General features: G+C 43.5%; 1 protein-coding gene across 4 annotated transcripts in view; it reads right to left on the bottom strand.

Annotated features, from left to right (window-relative positions):
* The window catches only part of cdh7a (cadherin 7a), a 181,607-nt gene that overhangs the window by 94,688 nt on the left and 67,916 nt on the right, over positions 1 to 19,003 (bottom strand). For all 4 annotated transcript variants that reach the window (XM_053858449.1, XM_053858452.1, XM_053858451.1 and 1 more), the window contains exon 3: positions 305 to 599. In XM_053858449.1, the coding sequence (XP_053714424.1) occupies positions 305 to 599 (295 nt within the window). The remainder of the gene's footprint in view (positions 1 to 304; positions 600 to 19,003) is intronic.

The raw sequence follows: 19,003 nt of genomic DNA, 5'->3' as shown, positions 1-19,003 counted from the left end.
TTAGTTTAAATCTGGTGTCAAACGGGCCACCAAAATACAGGCATCGGGCGGCATATGGCCCCCGGGCCGCACTTTGCCCAGGTCTGAACTTCAGGACACTGATGTCACCAGATACATAGAACACGGTGGAAAACATTATGTTCGGCTTCACCTGCCGCTTCAGAGCTCAAAATCAGGACACCAGAGTTCACACACCGATTTTGGGTCAGGTAAAAAGCAAGTCCACTTATCGACACAAAACAGAAGAATCTAGAAGCTCTAGAAGTTCAGCGTGACCAACGGAGACAGACACAGACGTCCTTACCGAGAGGCGACATCTCTGGTACTCCAGCCAGATATGGACCATCCAGAAACTTGGGCTCATTGTCGTTGATGTCCTGGACTTTGACCACGAACTCCGACCGGGGCTCCACGGGCAGGTTGGTGAGTCGGTCCACTGCCTGGGCTTGGAGAGTGTAGTAGGCTTGAACCTCTCGGTCCAGGCGCTTGGTGGCGTGAATGTCCCCCGTGTTCTCGTCGATGGTGAAGATGGAAGTGGCGCCCTCGCCTGACAGCACGTACTTCACTTTGCCGTCCCCTTTGTCCACGTCGGAGTGAAGCTGTCGGCAGACAACGTTGAACAGTCAAGACTGGACTTCAAAATGGTGGAGAACTGCTTCATTTTAAGGGACTAAAATAGACGATTTGTAAATGTATTTTGTACCAAAAGCTGCTCAAACAATTTATCTGCATATTCATGAGAAGGACAAAGGCTCCAAGTTTCGTAAACAACTGCTGCCAACAAAGAACTCACTGGGTTTCTAATAGGTAATGCTGTGTGGGCAGAAGTTTCATCAAGTTTCCCAAAGCTGTTGCATGTTTTTGATCATGTTTACAGCGAATATTTACCTTTGTTTGGTCTCTGAATAGCACAGAGTGAGACCAAGGAATGTGCGAGCGAGTACAGAGCTGAGGGAGAAATCGCATTTTGGTTCCAACTTTCACAAGGTGTGAATGAATGTGGATGGCAGCAAGTCTGGGAATGAGCTGGTCGCTCAACTGTCACCACAGTGAAAATATATCAATTAAAAATAACAATGAATAAGAAAACTGATTCCCAAAACAGGATGCAGATGTTTTCAAAATAAAAGCCCAGAGCATGGGGAAAACAGTGGCGTGTGGATAATGTTGTGTTCTAGTCAAGGCCAAAAACTATTTATCAATGAAATGAATAAATGAAAAAAAAAAAATGTTGACCTGGAAAAACTAATGTTCCTGAGCTTATAAACAAAACGAACAAACAAAAAAAGAAGGAAAATGGAAACGCCAATGAAATTTCTACCATTGCTGGTATTAAGGAAAAATTAAGAAATAAAAATAATCTATATTTTTTTATTATTAAATAAAGGACTCACTTGCGTACTGGAGTAAAAAAAAAAAAATTATATATATATATATATATATATATATATATATATATATATATACAGTGGTACCTCGGTTTTGGAATGTCCTGGAATTGGAACAAATCGGAGTTCGAACAAAAATTTCTAGATTTTTTCGGATTTCGAACGAAAATCCAGAACTCAAACGCCCCCGAACTAAGCCGGAAAAGCCATAACGTGCGCGGACCGATCAGCTGACCCTCGACACACTTTGTTATTGTGTATAGCGCAGCCTCTGTATGCAGACGTGTCCCGTTAGCTCCATTTACTGACTGTTTCTTCTTCATATTGAGGTGTAAAACCTTTCCTGTCTCCACACTGGAGCGTGGTAGAGTGTCACAGGGGAGGTGCTGGAGCGCTCACTCCAGGGTTTGATGTCCTGTTGTGGGCTGGAGCTGGGACAGGGATGAGGCCAGTCTGGGACAGAGCGTGACTTGGTTTATGACTTTGTCACAGCCAAACTGCACAGAAGCGCACATTCAGAGCTGGACACGCACCGGGCACCTCTTCCCTTCTGGAGAGACCTCACTCACTCGGCAACCCCTCCCACATGCAGCGGCCACACACATAGAGGAACAGCCACCTGCAGCACACACTCTACATTCACTCCTACAAAAGACTATTTTAAGGCTTGGAACGCATGAGTTCTTTTTCCAATCATTGTAATGGGAAAAATCCATTCAGATTTCAAACAATTCGCTTCTCGAACGGCCGTCTAGAACGGATTGTGGTCGAGAACCGAGGGACCACTGTATATATATATATATATATATATATATATATATATATATATATATATATGACACAAATTAAAATTAATGAAAAATTTTATACATGAATAAAACAATTGTTTTGAGGCAAAAACAGTTGAAAAAAAAATGATATACAAACCAATTTATAAAAAGAAGAAAAAGGAAACAAATATTATCTGCAAAAATGCAGTGGAAGAAGTAATAACACATATTAAACGGTTGATGAGAAAGATTAAATGGAAGTGAGAAAGTGGCATAGAAACTGGCAGTTGACCAAACACTCCTGACAGATTAAATGTGTGTGTGATATCTTGGTCAAAGGTGGTGAAAAAGACCTCAGTGAACAATCGTCGTTACCCTCAGAGCCTTAGCTTCAATGAACTGGGACTCAATGACACAAACAGGATCATTAACCTGATACACGCTCGGTGGATGGAACAACTGGAGCCCTCATTTAACCTTCCCCCCCGACTGCAAATACAAAGAGTCTAGATTTTGTGTTGTTGGTTCAAAGTCGCCGACAGTATTAATAGAAGTTCTCTCACCGACATGAAGGTCCCCAGAAGATCAAGAAGAGACAAGCGCGACTTTCATCTGAAACCTTTGTAGTCGCCACAACAGCCCTCTGACAGCACTCTCTCTGGGGAGTTTATGGATGACCCACACTCCAGAAAGCCCCAGAAATATATTCAGAAATATAAAAAAAAAATCAATAAAAGGCGCCCGAGCACTGAAAATCACGGTGACAAGTCGGAGGCCTCGGCGCTGACGTTCAGAGACTGATGTGGTCTCGGATGAACCCCGACATCAGCATGATCACAGACACATTTGTCACAGAAGGACTCCGTTCCCTTTTTTCCCTTTCCTTTATTAAAAGACAGATAAAACCGTTCGGGCCGTTTTTAACTGTCGACGTCAAAAGCGAGTGCCACTTCTGCGTCCTCGTCTCGCAGTCACCTCCAACACGACAAGGCACCTCAATTAACAGCACAGCACGAGGGGTGCACGCAGGGTCGGCGGGTTCTCAGATGAAATGCCTTTGAATCCGGCGAGAAGTGCGGCTTTATTATTTACACGTTGAACGTTCTCTCAGAATTCTGGCTCCTGCTGCCTCCAAACCGGTGCGATCTGGATGAGAAGCTGCTTGACGTCTCACCGGAAACAAACACAACTATTCATTTACAGTTGAAATTCTGCCACTGGATCACAACACGATGCCAAAAAATTGCTTTTGCTTTTCAAACGGCGCACTGAATTCAGCGGAACTTTAACTTTAAAAAAGATAATGCGACACAGTTTAATCCCTTAAAATCAAGTCATTTAACAGCATCACCGTCGCGGTGGCGTCTGACCAGAGACTGCAAGATCTTGGGGTTAAGCCATCTGGTCATAATGGGGTGTCATGAAACAGTATTGCAGGGTTGATGAAACAGTGTCCTAATTTTCAGAGGCCACTAGAAAATCAAGCCCCTGAACACTGTGTCATGAAACCTTATCTACCCTTCAATACTGTGTCATGAAACCTCATCTACCCTTCAATACTGTGTCATGAAACCTCATCTACCCTTCAATACTGTGTCATGAAGCCTCATCTACCCTTCAATACTGTTTCATGAAACCTCATCTACCCTTCAATACTGTGTCATGAAACCTCATCTACCCTTCAGTACTGTGTCATGAAACCTCATCTACCCTTCAATACTGGGTCATGAAACCTCATCTACCCTTCAATACTGTGTCATGAAGCCTCGTCAGAAACCAGCACCTGCGGTCTAATCTAGTCTGATCGAATCTCACATGATTGGTCAGTGGCAGACACCAACTAGTTATCCATTGTAAAAGAGTCAGGTACAGGTTGCCCTTTTCTTCCTGTCAAAGACTGAAGAAAAGAAACATACAGTTCATATGTTTGTGAAGAGAATCACTCATCCACTCTTCTTTGAATGTGCAGCAGCAGGCCTCCTTGGGATGAGAGGCGAGGGACACACTGGACAGGACTCGAGCCACTCACCCACTCAGTTTTGAGTCATCAACCTCTGGATCTGATCCGGAGGCAAGCTAACCGTGATTATAAATGTTATATAACAATTCAGTTGAGATTAGGCTGCAATCCTTTCTCATGAATGCCTCCGTAGTGAGACTTACTTTTTGTCCACTTCAGGCCACCGTAGATCAAGCTACTTGTGCTACCTGCTTGGACTGCTCAGGCTGAAATACACAGTAAACAGTATCAGAAGTAATCGGTCATAGCTCTGGTTTGCTCTCACTGCCTTCCTTCATTTCTTTCGCTCTCTCAGGTAAAGTCCTACGACTCTGAAATGCCTGCGGATGGTGCCTTCAGGAGTGTCGGAATTTTCTACACTTTTGAAAATAACCGGGGTGGCAGTGTGCGGGTCCCTCGGCCCCTCCTAAAATGACGTCTATGTCCGGAGGAAAGCAGAAACAGACATGGAAGAAACATAGAAACTGTTGCCCCAGGTTGGATTCAAACCCTCGACCCCTTGGTGTGAGGCAGTAGTGCAGGCGACTTATCACTCTGCAGGTCAAGTCCATCCATGGTTTGACCTGCGACTGGTGAATCTGTTCTGTGTGTTATGTGTGTACTTCCATGTCGTCCCCTTGTTCAGCTCCCGGCAATAACAACGCAACACCTTCACTCTGAGTATCGCTGCCTCTTTCGATTCCTCTGTAAATGTCAGCGTCTCATCACGACGTGAGCCACGACTCCATCCAAGTCTGCCGCAGAAAAAGAGTTCAATATCATATGGGAGTGAGGCGGAGCATGCAGAGCAGAGCCTCCAACACCAAAGGTCCTTCATTAAAGGATGCCGTCCGCTGGTCGCAGCATTCCCCGCATGACAATTCCGCCGCTGTGTCCTCGAGTCTCTCCTCTGAAGCCGGCTGTGTTTATTCACTATCTCCTGCTGTCAGTCGCAAACCCGAGGTAAATTGTCAGACGTGGAGAAAGTCAACATTTAATCTGGAGGAAGCCATCTGCGGCAATTTGTTGCCGGGTAAATGCCAGGACAAGGAGGGCAGAGCTGACAGGCCGCCAAGCATGCAAGAGAGGTCAGGGGTCAAGTACACTATGTGGTCCTTTCAGTCGTCTGTTTGGTTTGCTGGCGCTCCCACTGTGAGGCGAGGGGGAGGAGGCTTCAGGGCCTGCGCTCGCTCTTCAAGTCTCCAGCCTTGTTTGAAGACTATTTGACAGTTCCTGAAGAGGAGTCAGTTTTACTCTCAGAACCATTTTTTTAAACTATTGCTGTGCAGAGTGTAGATGAAGATGAACAGTATGCGATGACAATTTGGAGCCGTCTTTGGAGAAATGAGAGGTTTGTTCTTGGCGAAAATCTCTGGGAATTTGGTTGCTAATGCTCTTAACATCAACGTTATGGACCATACTTAATGCAAAGTAAATACAATATTTAAAAAACAGGGAAGCTGCAAGTTTAAATGCATATCAGAAAATATGAAGAAAAAAAAGAAAATGCCGACTGAACTCGAACTTGTTTTTTGTTTTTTTATTTACTTTATTTATTTTATAATACATATTTTTGCAAGAACTAGATCTGTGTATAAAGGGCCAAACTCAATATCAAAATAATGATAATGATGAATATGAATCTAAAAACATTAATAAATAAGTAAAATGAATAAAAGGCAAAAAGAAAAGAAGGAAATGTGCTAAAAATAAATGATTAAAAAAAATAAACTGTGACGTTTCTATTTGGACTTTGGAACTCCGGATTCCTCCCCAAGTGCAAAACAAAGACAGATTTACAGGTGACTGTTGTAATATATTATTATTAGTATTTTTTTTATTTCATTTAAGTTCATAAAGATCTGCCAGAAAAAAAGTCAACAATAAAACACACTTTCTTCACATTTCTCCATTATAATCCTCTAGTTTTCTTGAAATGAAACCGACAGAGCAGAGTTAACCCACAGAGAAGAAACTCACGAGTCCCCTCTGGACAGCTCCAAGCATCAAGCACTGATGTGATGAACCTACACAACTCAGGTCTGCAGTTCTTAAGCTTACTACACTCGTGAAAGTTTCTCGTTCTGCTTCCCATTTCAAAACTGCTGGTTTGGTTTCTGAAGTCTCACAACTTAAACATGGCACCACATTTGCCTGTGTTGCAAAAAACTGAAATGATCCTTTAATTCTTTTCATTTCTTTCGCTGGAGTTGAGCGCAGCATGAGGTGGCGCCGGCGCGGCGGTGTAGCTCAAAGGCGCACCCGGGGATTGAGCGAGGATCTGAACAAGAATCCTTCCAAAATCACCGCTGACACTTATCGGCGCTTTGTGTGCGAGCGTTTCTCGCGGGACCCGCCTGTTAGCTTTGTATTTGCGTGTTTACCTCGTCGCAAGGGAGAAGATTAAAAAGAACCAAGTGATTCTGAACAATGTGTTGGAATCACTGTTTGACTGTTCTCTTTTCCGCACTCAGGTTTGGAAGCGCTGTACTTCTCGCATTGATTTAGCTTGGCTGCTCAGAAACATAAAGCCACAAATAAAACAAATAAAAAGCCCAAACCCCAAGACGTGTGTGTTGCTGCGATGTGTATTCGCTTCACAATTTCTTCTGTTCGGGGAACAGTTGCAGAGGGTTCAGCGCCACGGGCGCCGGTTCCGTGTGCAACGCTGGAACCAAATCGCCGGCAAGAAAACAGACTCGTCCGTCACTGGAGAGCGCTTTATCAACAATCGGCCTCCAGATATTTCACGCCGCACCTTGAGCTGCTGGACTTGAGAGGGTTTCTATCAGCCAGGTAGCACAACATGCAGAAGGCTGGTCATAGAGTCGGCATTTCCTCCGTCCAGAAGCTGATCATCGACCAAAGAGCAGTCAGACTCCCTCTCAAACCCTGGGCTCACGGACGCTGCCTTTTATTTTGTGGATGTTCTGATGAGGTTTCATGAAAGAGGATCGGCATTTTCAGATGCCACTAGATTTTAGCACATTTTCTTTTTTTGCTTTTTATTCATTTTACTTATTTATTAATGTTTTTAAATTCATATTCATATTCAAGTTCAGTCGGCATTGTCTTCTTTTATTTTCGTCATATTTTCTACAATGCATTTAAACTCACAACCTCCATATTTTTTAATATGTCATTTACTTTGCATGAATTATGATCCGTAACATTGATGCTAACGGCATTAGCAACCACAGTCCGAGTGATTTTCATCAAGAACAAACCTCTCATTTCTCCAAAGACGGCTCCAGGAGAGAAACGAGACACGGGACGCACATGTCTGCAGCAACTTGGAGACGTTTGCCTTGGAGACGTTGCTGCCTCACCAACCAGACTAACCCTATATAATTGATTTTTTTTTCTTCCCATTGTTGCGTCGGTATTAAATTCAACTCCAAATGGCATTAAAAAAAAGCCTTGAATTTCACTGACTGTAAGGTGAAGGAATCCTGCAGATGGCACTGTTTCAGTGAAACCTAAGATCATCTTGAAACGTGAAGCACCACAAACCGTGCTCGGAAAATATGACACTGTTTCATAAAACATTACATTCAGATCTGGATACAGATGGAAACTTAGTCCGTGTTCTGCATTCATTTCCTCTGTGTTTCTGCACGTTTCCACAAAGCTTAGAAATACGGACCAAACAGACCAGTACCACCGGAAACCATGGGGGGCAGTGTTGCTGTTACCCGATACATAGCTACAATACATAGCATATTCTTTGTCCTCCAGTGGCGATATATTTCACGTCCTCACCAACCACCTTCTCCTACAACGCTGCCTCTGTTTCCTTCTCTGTGCGAGAGCTACAGGATCAATGCTCCTTCCACAGTCGCCATGTTGGTTTTGGAGTTTGTTTGGACTCTGGGCTGCTCCCCCTGGTGGATACATTGGCGAACAGCAATATAAGGAAGGCACGGAAGCACCAGTGTAGGTATCATCTTTAGAAAAGGAACGCTACATTTTTGTACACAAAGGGATCAAAGGGCCTTTGGCCCTCACCAGTCAGGCCTCTCCATCCCTTCTGTTCTGCCCACCCTCTCTTCTACCCTTCACTTTCATTCCTCTTCCCTCCACCTTTTCCTCCTTTCTCTCACCACAGAACTCGAGATCAAACAACACTCAATAATAATTCTGAATTGTCTATATTCTTTTCCCCATGAATAAGGCAACCCCCCACCCCTTAAATAACACCATGATATTCTGTGGCATAGTTTGGTTAGTGGCACAGCCAAAACCACAGCGAGTGGCAACAGTAAATAACAGAGTGGAATTGTGGGTTTCTAGCTCATTACACCCAGAAGGGCTTCGGTGCAGCTGCTATTGACGTGTCTCGTTTCTCTCCAATCCTCCAGTGCTTCAGCTTCTCCTCTCCGTCCGCGCGGAGAGCCGACGGTCACCATGGAGAAATTACTACTGACGCACAGTGGAGCACAAAGACCAGCAGGGGACCCGCACACTTTTTCTTAGACAGACTCCCTTCTTAATTCTTGCCTCTCTGTAATTGCCATTTCTCAGAATGGAACTGCAAAAATCCATGTCAGGCACATTATCAGAGAATGAAGCACAACTCACTTTTATTGTTCAGATTTCCGCACTAAATGGAGAGAATAATAAAACAAAAAAAATCATCAAATTTCAGTGATGTGGACTTCATTTTGAATTTGATGTGTAAAAATAGAAACCACGACGTCATCAGCAAACATCATTCACACAGACTCCCATACATCACCAGCCGCACTTCTGTTATTGCTTCTCTGTCGGTTCCAATTCAGGCTGAATCAGGTGTTTCCGCTGCATCTTCACAATCGTGGGGCGTGGCGATCATGTGTTTGAGCTCATCCATGGCAGTAGGCTGTTGTGGTCGATGCCATTGGCAGGTCAGAAACGTAAGCACAAAACAAAGTCTGTGGTTGGCTGGTCTGAGCTTCTCAGCGTTTGCCATCCAACAAGCTTCATATGGAAATAGATAGATTTTACGATGCGGATGTTGACGTTCATATGTTGAGTGTCACGTCCGAACTCCATAAGTTAAATAATATGAAAAAGAATCTCGAGGTCGAAGACCTGAACCACACTTCATCTTCATCCCCTCGAGCAAATGAATGAGAGATAAAACTCGAGGCATCATGTTGATATGACACACATTTTTAAAAAAGGGCATGACAGACCTTTAAAAAAGTGAAGGGAATTTTTCTTTATTTTATTTTACAGAACGAGAGGCTTTGGGGGAAAACGCAGAGGAGCATCCTGCCTCAGCGTTCTGACACGGAGATTAACTTAATTAAGAATATTTGCCGTTAAGTGCGCCTCTCATTAAAAGAGGCTTGTCTGTTATTTGAACAGCTGTATTGCTTCCTGACTCCACTGACCTTAATATTACAGTATTAGAATATCAGCCCTCACAGTGAGGCGACAGCAGCTGAAATTGAGTTTGGAGCCTGGGCTCCGTCGATCTCCTCCGGCGGCTCCGCCACACAGCTGCATCTCGCAGGTGAGGTTAATTGAAGACTTTAAATTGCCCGTGAAAGGTTGTTCGTCTGGAGGAGCCCTCGAAATTAAGATTGTCTCTTTGTCCCTGGGACATTGAGAATGGCTCCGGGGACACGGGGATGTGGAGTCGGGGTGGAGTTGTCATTACAAATGGAATTATAACATTAACGTGTCAAGGAAAATGTATCACTTTAATAGCAGGATCGGAATTGGAGAAACACGAGACGACAGCACTTAGCTGATGATGATGATGATGATGATGATGATGAGAGGATGGTGAGCGCAGTGGTGAACGTGCAACACACATGACCTCGCAGAACACTCCAACCACAAGTGTCGGACAACACACAAAACGCCGTATTTTGAAAAGATTGGATTCCATTTTATGAGATATGCAACACCACCATGCAGCTTTTTGGTCTTGACCGGTTTTTGTGAGGACCCCTACTTCAGTGCCAGGTCGGTGCCGAGATGCAAACATTAACGTGATCTTGTTTCAACACCGTCAGTGAATATTTGGGCTGAACGATAGGAGAAAAAATGGAACGGTGATTTACTTTGACAATATTGCAATTGCAATTCAACCTGCGATGTTTGGGGAAGAGATTTGTTTTGTGTTTTACTCAACATGAGCAATGCATCATTCTACCCAACAACAACACAGAATCTGATTCAGACCTACATATGGCAATGACATGAGATTTATTGATGTATACTTTGACATGAATTACTTGTATTTATTTCACTACTGGTCTGTAATAAAGAATTATTCACTGTAGAACTGTAGAATATTGACTTGAAACATCGTAAACAAGTGGCAAAACTACTTCAATAAAATCACAGAAAGGAACAAAGCTCTGCAGAACTCAACCCTGGTCTCAGTTTTGAGAGGCACACCTCCCTCAAAACACCCCACAGCTTGTATTTCTTCTGTTTCATTCTAGAGTATAATGGATGGCTCCAGCAGGAAGTCGGTCAAACGGAAAGCAGTGGAAAATTTTCAGTTCACCTTTCAAGATACGCGTGACGCTAGCTAACAGCTAACAGTACAGCAGGGTCGATGGAACAGTGTTATAATTTTCTAGATGGCGCTCTTGGTTTAGAAATGATGTGAGGTTTCATTGAATGAGTTGTTCAAGTCCAAACAGTTTACAGCAGACAGCGCCACCTGGTGGCCTCTGACAATCTGGACACTGTGTCATGAAACCTATCAAAGTGTTTGATCAAATATTGAAAGAACAAACTTCCAACACCGTTAATGATGGGACGAAATATGTACAAAATTCTTCAGACTAGACAAGAACAAAAAATTAAAAAAGAGAAGTTCATGAATCAGTTTGGCTCCTTCCTGGTCCTCCCACATTCAGTCTCTCCAGTTCTCCAGAACGCAGTGCCATGTATTGTGCGGCTGAATTACTTTGCATTCCTCTTCAGTCTCGGCAATCAATAGAGCCACTTGAAACTTCCTACACAGTCTGTAAACCCAGCCTTCTGATTGGTCCAACTCAATGAAATCTAAATGCCTTTGTGTTGCTCATAAATGTCCACTCCGTTTCAGGTTCCGCAATTTGTGCGACGACGCTGAGGTTTTGAAGCGCTTGAGTGAGTCTCATTCAAACGGACGTCGACTGTCATCGAGTCAAGGCAAGCTCCGAACAGAAAAGGGTTTGGCGTCGTGTCAGTCAACGTTACCTTGAGTCGCTTGAACACTTTCCATGAACTACACAAAAGAACTGTCACAAACCACGTGTACATTTCTTTTCTATCGAGTCATTTTCCTCTTCTTGTTGCCTCAATGTGGATACTAGGGGGTATCCAAGTCTATCCCAGCTAGTCAGGGAGCAAGGCAGGTGATTCCCTAGACACTCAATAAGGGGCACTTATAAACTGACAACCATTCACTCATAACTTTCAGCAACTTTACAGTCATCAGCATTTTTTGAACGGTGGGAGACCAGAGTCCATGTCTGTCCCAGAACATGCTGGATAGAAATATGTCTCGATGTCACGTCACACGGCAACATCCATCCCAGCATCATGATTAGAAGAAAACAAGCTCCATGTTTGGACAGGACTCCCACTGACTAACAGGCAAGCATGTTTTCATGAGTCACGGTGCCCCCTAGTGAGCAGCCTGCCATGATGACAAAACACCAAATACGCGTCGCTCCTGTTCAAACCCAGCATTAAACAGCAATTTCACCTGAAGCGGAGCTTGAAAGGTGAAATCCCTCATGTGAGCGATGACGAATAAACGCGAGGGCTTGACGGCGCACACAAAGCAAATGCAGATCGCTCTTTTTTGGGGGATTAAAAGGAAAGTGCAGGGAGGCGGTTTTCGGCGGGGATGAGGTCGGGGTTCGATGCTTTGCCCGGTGACATGCCGACTGTTTTGCACAATAGCGTGGCTTTTCCATCAAAGTCAGACTGGATTTTTTTATTTTCAACTGCCATTCACACACTTTGTCTCCATCAGGACCGACGGCGGCTCACGTTTGTACCTGCTGGTGGTGTCACAACACCGGCGAGATAACGCCTGTGGGGGGAAATGAATTTCTCCTTTCATAGAAACGGCAGACGGAGCTACAGTCGGGATCTTATTGAATTAAGCAAACATGACTGAGAGCATTGCTGTACTCTTCGTACGCGCTACTGATCGAATCGAGCTACGACACATCAGATCAAGGAAGCTGAGACCGAGCTACTTCGACAACGTCAGTCATCAGAAGACACTTTCATTTGAGGAGGTTCAGTCTCCTGATCTGCTCTTTCGCCTGCAGGACATTGAAGGTCAATTTAAGCAACTGACTCTCCTGACATCTGAGTATTAAATCTCTATTTCTGGGCACCGTAAGTGGATGTTTTAATATTTTCCCAGTAAGAAGTACTTCGACGTCAATGTGAGAGCAAAATAAAGCCGCTTTTTTAAATGTATATTTGTGGATAATTCAATTCAGTCATTCGGGAAGTTAGGACTCAGATCTGTACACTAACCCGTGAGTCATCACTCTGAATCATTGTCATTGTGTTTATTAGAAGTCAGCATCAAGTTTTTTATGACTTCATTTGCTCTGATTCTTGCCACTTAAGAAGTTCTCTGAGACGCAGTGGACTGAGCGGCGACTCTACACTCACGACATCTGAGCATGAAGAAGACACCAAAGACATTGATGCCGATGTGAGCATCAAAAAGTTTTTGGCGAAGCATCATTTGGAGAGACTCAAAATTACAGTATCAGTAAGATTCAATGTTTAAGGCTAGTGTTTTCACTTGTTACTATTTTGGTGAGAAACTTTCTGCTCATATTTTTGAGTCACACTTAAAAAAAAACATGAATCAATGCGTGAAGCACCAAAATCCTACCCTTCATTTCTGTAAATCATTTGGAGATTCTTGAGCTTTTTTGTTGGTATCTAGGGGATTGTTGCGCCTCTGCAGCTGAGTGTGGTCCTTTGACTGTGCTGCTTTTAAATATTTAAAACATGTGTTGTGTCTTCCTGCTTTAGTTCCAGGGAGCAGTTCCTCGGTCTGATGCCGTGAGGTTGCTCCAAACAGCCAGTCCTGTTCCTCTCCCCCACCGTTCTGTCAAACTGTCCCATGTCACCGAAGCCTCAGTAGATGTTCGAGAAGAAGCTTTGCCAAATTTTCTCATCACACGTTCCTACTTTGTTCAAAAGCTTTAGGCTGTGTCCCATTTCTCCCCCTCACACTAACACTTCACACTGGCACTTGGTTCTGAGTGCCCTCCATTATGAAGAGCCCTCCGATGACCAAGTGAAGTGACTGACGTCCCTAAGAATTGGGACAACACTTCATGACGTCTCGCGTAAAGACAGCGTGTCATTGGCTGCCGTGCTGTGTTTTGTTTCCTTCATATCCAGTGTTGGAGACGCTTTGAAAATGCCAGCGCCAAGGTTTCTGCAACCTCTTGCATCGGCGCTGATCATCTCACTTGGTTTGGTGAACCAACGGAGAAGAAGTGGGCGGAGCTGATAAAATCGATTCGTATGTCCAAAGATCGGATTAATTAATTTACGTTTTAACACATATTCTCCGGGTGAAGTCCAACCCCTTTGACGACCTCACGAGTCACGTGACGCGACATCACCCAGCGCTCCTGTCCAAGCCATCCACCGGGCCACATCAATGAAACTCGAGCGACCTTTACCACTAGCCGGTAATTCTGCACGCTCTGTCAAAATAACTGAAGCGATTGTGGGCTTCATTTGCAAAGATATGCGCCCGTCTTCCGTCGTTGAAAACGAGGGCTTCAGGCGGCTAATGAAAGTAACAGAGCCACACTACGTTATGGTGTCTCGCAAACGTCTGTTATCCCAAACATGCACCAGTCAGTAAAAGAAAACGTGAAAAGTAAGCTTCAGTCAGCAGTCAGGGGGGCATTACAAGTGATGCGTGGACATCTTTGCAATCTTACACGAGTCTGACAACTCACTATATTGATGAGGAGTGAGACCTCTTGTCGTACGTACTACAGACCACAGATAACTGTTCACATACTGACCAATGACCGTCAGGTTGCTGTGAAGTCAGTCACCAGCACTCTGTTTACATTTTCAGTGGCTGAGAATATCTTTTTTTCATTTTGATAATACCATAAAAATGCATTAGTATTAAACAGCAGCATCTTTTGGGTGAATTTTTAATGTCATATTTCTAATAATGCACCAGTCCCATGAGCAGTCACATCGCGTTCTGTGTCTGGATCTTTATTATCATTTACTATGAATCCTTCATTCATTTCCTGTTGAATGTCAATATGATACTAGTATTAATACGTTGCATAACTTGTCATGTGATCATGGCAACAGCTCAGAAAATGGTTTAAATACTAACGTGAATCGAGATTGGATCGGATCAAATCGAACTGAATCGTGATAATCGATTCTAAGTCATGAGAATCGGAGACAGTGAAGGGGAAGTAAGTAGAATATAAGACAACAATGAAAATAAATCAAAAAGGTCTCTTCCTCTCTCTATATAAGGAATGGCGTTTCTGAGGTGGTGAATGAAGAGTGCGCCTCCAGTCTGACCAGCAGGGCCGCCCTTCTGCCCCAAAGAGAAACACTTAGCGTGGGACCAAAATATTTTCATCAAGTCCAACAAGCTTTGGCGGCTTTCCACACACGTGTTAGTTAACAACACGCAGGTCTGGTGGCCCTCGCTCCGCGATGGTCCGCGCCAACTCGGCCATTTGTCGTCCACGTCAATGAAAGTATCAAGCTAGCAATCAAGGCGAGCTTTCAATTCCCTTCTTTTTTTTTTCTTCCAGTGTGAGTGTGGGGCATTCAGCTGCCCTCATCACAGACATGCACATAAATGGGAGACAGGAATAGGCCTCTCTTTCAAAGTATTGAATCAAAGCACACTTGTCACAAAAAGGCACCTCAGATGCTTTTTTTTTTTTTCTTCCTCCTCCTCCTCCATCCAGACCCATTGATGGATAAATATAAATGTGTGTAACATCCATCTCAGATGAGTGTGAAGTGCAACCGAGCTTTTCTCTCTCCGCTCTGCAGGTGGAAATCAAAGCACAAAGACCAGGATGATATTGTGATCTGGAGCGAAAGGTGCAACGTGGCAGGAACTTCTTTTTCAACGCTCGTTGATCCGGAGTTCAGAGCACCAGGAAGAGTACAAAGGGAGGTTTAAGAGGAAATCATTTGTTATTTCTTTCTTGTGTTTTCTTTAAGCCATGAAACTTCTCTCTAAATCCCACACGCTGTCCTGCATCTGGCCCCCGGTCCTGGCTCCCGTCTGGATCCAAACCCAGTCGACTGCCTGTCCATTTGGACCCACACCTCTGAGTGTTATGGGGTGTAAAGGGTTTGTTTTTCTGAGACTTTATTTACTTGTTGTGGGAATAGAAAAGTCAGACATTTTACACTGGTTTTTCCTGCTCATTCAGGGAAACATAACCCTACAACCACGCCGCCCTTCAATCCGCATCCTGCACGGGTACAAATTCGGACAGGTTTCTCAGAAGTTTGGGAACCTACACATCATGAATTGTGATTAAGAGTCAGCGACAGTGACTCAGGAGTCAAGCCATGGATGTACCTCATTTGATTTCATGACTCAAACAAGTCACTTTCATGCCTTTTTGATGCCACTTGAAATGAAGAAGAAAGTCAGTCCTCTTTCAACCTTTGCAGCTATTTTGCACTGTCGAGTCTCTAAATTCAAACTTCTCACATCCCGACACGTCAGTGGCTGCTATATCTGTAACGTGTCGTTCGACTGATCCTTGAGTCACCTCTGCTCCCCTTCATATGCTGTCTGACAAGTCACAAGAGGATCAATAGTCTCATCTTCTCTCACTTTTGTGTCCCTTTGTTTTCCTTCTTCACACTCAGGTGCTCCAGGAATTCCCCACAGGCTCCCGAGACCATGAACACGACTTTAGACTTTCATTTCAGTCGGGTTTTGAGCTATTCATGCTTGAACCGAGGCATTCTGAGACTTGTCGAGACCCCATGGTCCACTTGTCTCAGAGAAGAACACAGCCGGCATCAGTCTCAGTTGGAGACAGCAGAAGAACTGGACAGAGAGCCAGTATGACAGCGAAAGAGTGCCACCAATTTAAGAAAAAGAGAAGACCAGTCAACGGCCAGCAAGCTCACTGGGGAGTTTTGAAGCGTAATGACACAGTATTGAAGGGTCAATGAGGTGTCATCACACTGTATTGAAGGGTAGATGAGGTTTCATGACACAGTATTGAAGGGAAGAAGAGGTTTCATGACACAGTATTGAAGGGTCGGTGAGGTTTCATGACACAGTATTGAAGGGTAGATGAGGTTTCATGACACAGTATTGAAGGGTAGATGAGGTTTCATGACACAGTATTGAAGGGAAGAAGAGGTTTCATGACACAGTATTGAAGGGTCGGTGAGGTTTCATGACACAGTATTGAAGGGTAGATGAGGTTTCATGACACAGTATTGAAGGGTAGATGAGGTTCCATGACACAGTATTGAAGGGTAGATGAGGTTTCATGACACAGTATTGAAGGGTAGATGAGGTTTCATGGCACAGTATTGAAGGGTAGATGAGGTTTCATGACTCAGTATTGAAGGGTAGATGAGGTTTCATGACACAGTATTGAAGAGTAGATGAGGTTTCATGACTCAGTATTGAAGGGTAGATGAGGTTTCATGACACAGTATTGAAGAGTAGATGAGGTTTCATGACTCAGTATTGAAGGGAAGAAGAGGTTTCATGACACAGTATCGAAGGGTCGGTGAGGTTTCATGACACAGTATTGAAGAGTAGATGAGGTTTCATGACTCAGTATTGAAGGGTAGATGAGGTTTCATGACACAGTATTGAAGAGTAGATGAGGTTTCATGAAACGATATTGAAGGGTAGTTGAGGTTTCATGACACAGTATTGAATGGTAGATGAGGTTTCATGACACAGTATTGAAGGGTAGATGAGGCTTCATGACACAGTATTGACAGGTAGATGAGGTTTCATGAATCAGTGTCCTGGTTTACAGAGGCCTCCAGATGGTGCTGTCTGCTGTAAGATGTTTGGACTTGAACCCTGCAATAAAATGTTTCATGATTCCTCATCGACCCATCACTACCGGATAGCAACAATGACAATGACAAAGGAGATTGTTGATGATATCCCAATGAGGTAACCAGCCAAAGCCCTTTAGCAAAGTCTGACAAACTACATGCTGTGAGATGTTTTAGCTAACAGCTAAGGAAACAGTGAAATCAGCACAAAGTTCTGCATGGCCTCGACTTTGTGTCTGCCATGTTCAGTATCCGATCGTTTTTTAACGCGGGATGACGGAGTTCGTAGTTGGTGACCACAGATCTAAAAACCCTCAGAAACATGACAAACCCACGTCCACCATCTCATGTCGCTTTCCACTCGCAGTCCAGTATTGACTTGTTTAAAATGGTTAACCTCGTCATCTACGGTGGCAGAGAATTGCAAAACACATTTACAAAAAATATACAAACTCTTGGAAAACATTTATGAAGAGTAAAAGACATTTACAACACTTCAAACACATTTAAAAACTTCTTCAGCAAACTTTTTTTTCCTGAGTTTTAAGTCTATTTCCGAGTTTGTAAATGTGTTTGTAGAGTTTCAAAATTTATATTCAGACTTCGTAAATTTGTTTTCGCAGTTTGAAAATGTGTTTCAAATTATGGACGTGATCGCAAGGGGTTGCTGAACTGTTCCACCTGTAAAAATCTCAGGGGAGCGACATCGGGAGTCAACTAAATGCATAAACGTGCTCAAATTTACAATCGCTGAAAAGAAATGTACAAATTAGGAAATACACTTACAAACTCTGGCAAAAAACTGTTAAAATAAAAAATGTTAAATAAGTTTATAAATGTGCTTCTGTGTTGTAAATTTGTTCCAAGCACTTGTAAATTTGTGTTTTGCACTTCTCAGCCACCAAAGTCTCTTTCCACATACCACGTGTTTTGCAACTACAAACAAGCGTCATATGCAAATTCGTAACGCAGAGCATCAGAGCGCCCACAACAGGCCTGAAATATGTACTATGACATTACATTTTTTTTTCTCTGTGGATTCACCTGAACGTTTAGAACAGCTCAATTTCTTACAGCGCACTTTCAGCATAGAAAAGGATTGGTTTGGAAAATGTGTGTGGGTCGTGTATTATCTTGTGGCTAACAACAAATAATTCACGCTAAAATCTTAAGAATTTGTCATTGACTTGTAACGTTTCTCCTCGGAAAAAGATCCTGGCGTTTGGCTCACAAATAAACACATACTAATATCTGCTTGTAAATGAAAGGAATATAGCAGCATTACAGTGAATTCCAACTATGTCCACTGTAGCTATCCTGACAAGGAACCAGACCCAAATTCTGGGGTGTCTTCGCACCTCTCATAGATATGTGCTTAAATTGAACCAGAAAAGTACAACACAACACAACAAGAGAGTTGCTCTGACTCACACTCACGGAGTGGAGTCAAGGATTTACATCAGCAGGAAGATATAAGATGCTGATATTTGTCTCTCTGAGTCAATGTCTTAGGTTCTGAACCTGCGTGAAATATGCACAAGCTTCAGGAGAACATGGAGCAACGTTCAGTCTCACGCACAACCATGAGCTACAGTCCTTTTTCTTCTGGAACGTGAGGCCTAAAAACAGAGCCGACCAACAGTATTAAACAAACTCTTGCCTCAAAGGTTATTTTCTCATCCACAGAATTAAATTGAGTGTCTTCAACCTTTGCCGTGTTTGATTACCTGGATTTAGTATTTTGGGCTCCGCAGCTCCCCAGGCAAGATTTCACCCATGAACGGTGCCACAAAATAAAAGTTGGA

Source organism: Synchiropus splendidus, chromosome 3, assembly GCF_027744825.2.
Source record: "Synchiropus splendidus isolate RoL2022-P1 chromosome 3, RoL_Sspl_1.0, whole genome shotgun sequence".
Classification (NCBI taxonomy): domain Eukaryota; kingdom Metazoa; phylum Chordata; class Actinopteri; order Syngnathiformes; family Callionymidae; genus Synchiropus; species Synchiropus splendidus.
This window is presented reverse-complemented; position numbering and strand designations above follow the sequence as displayed.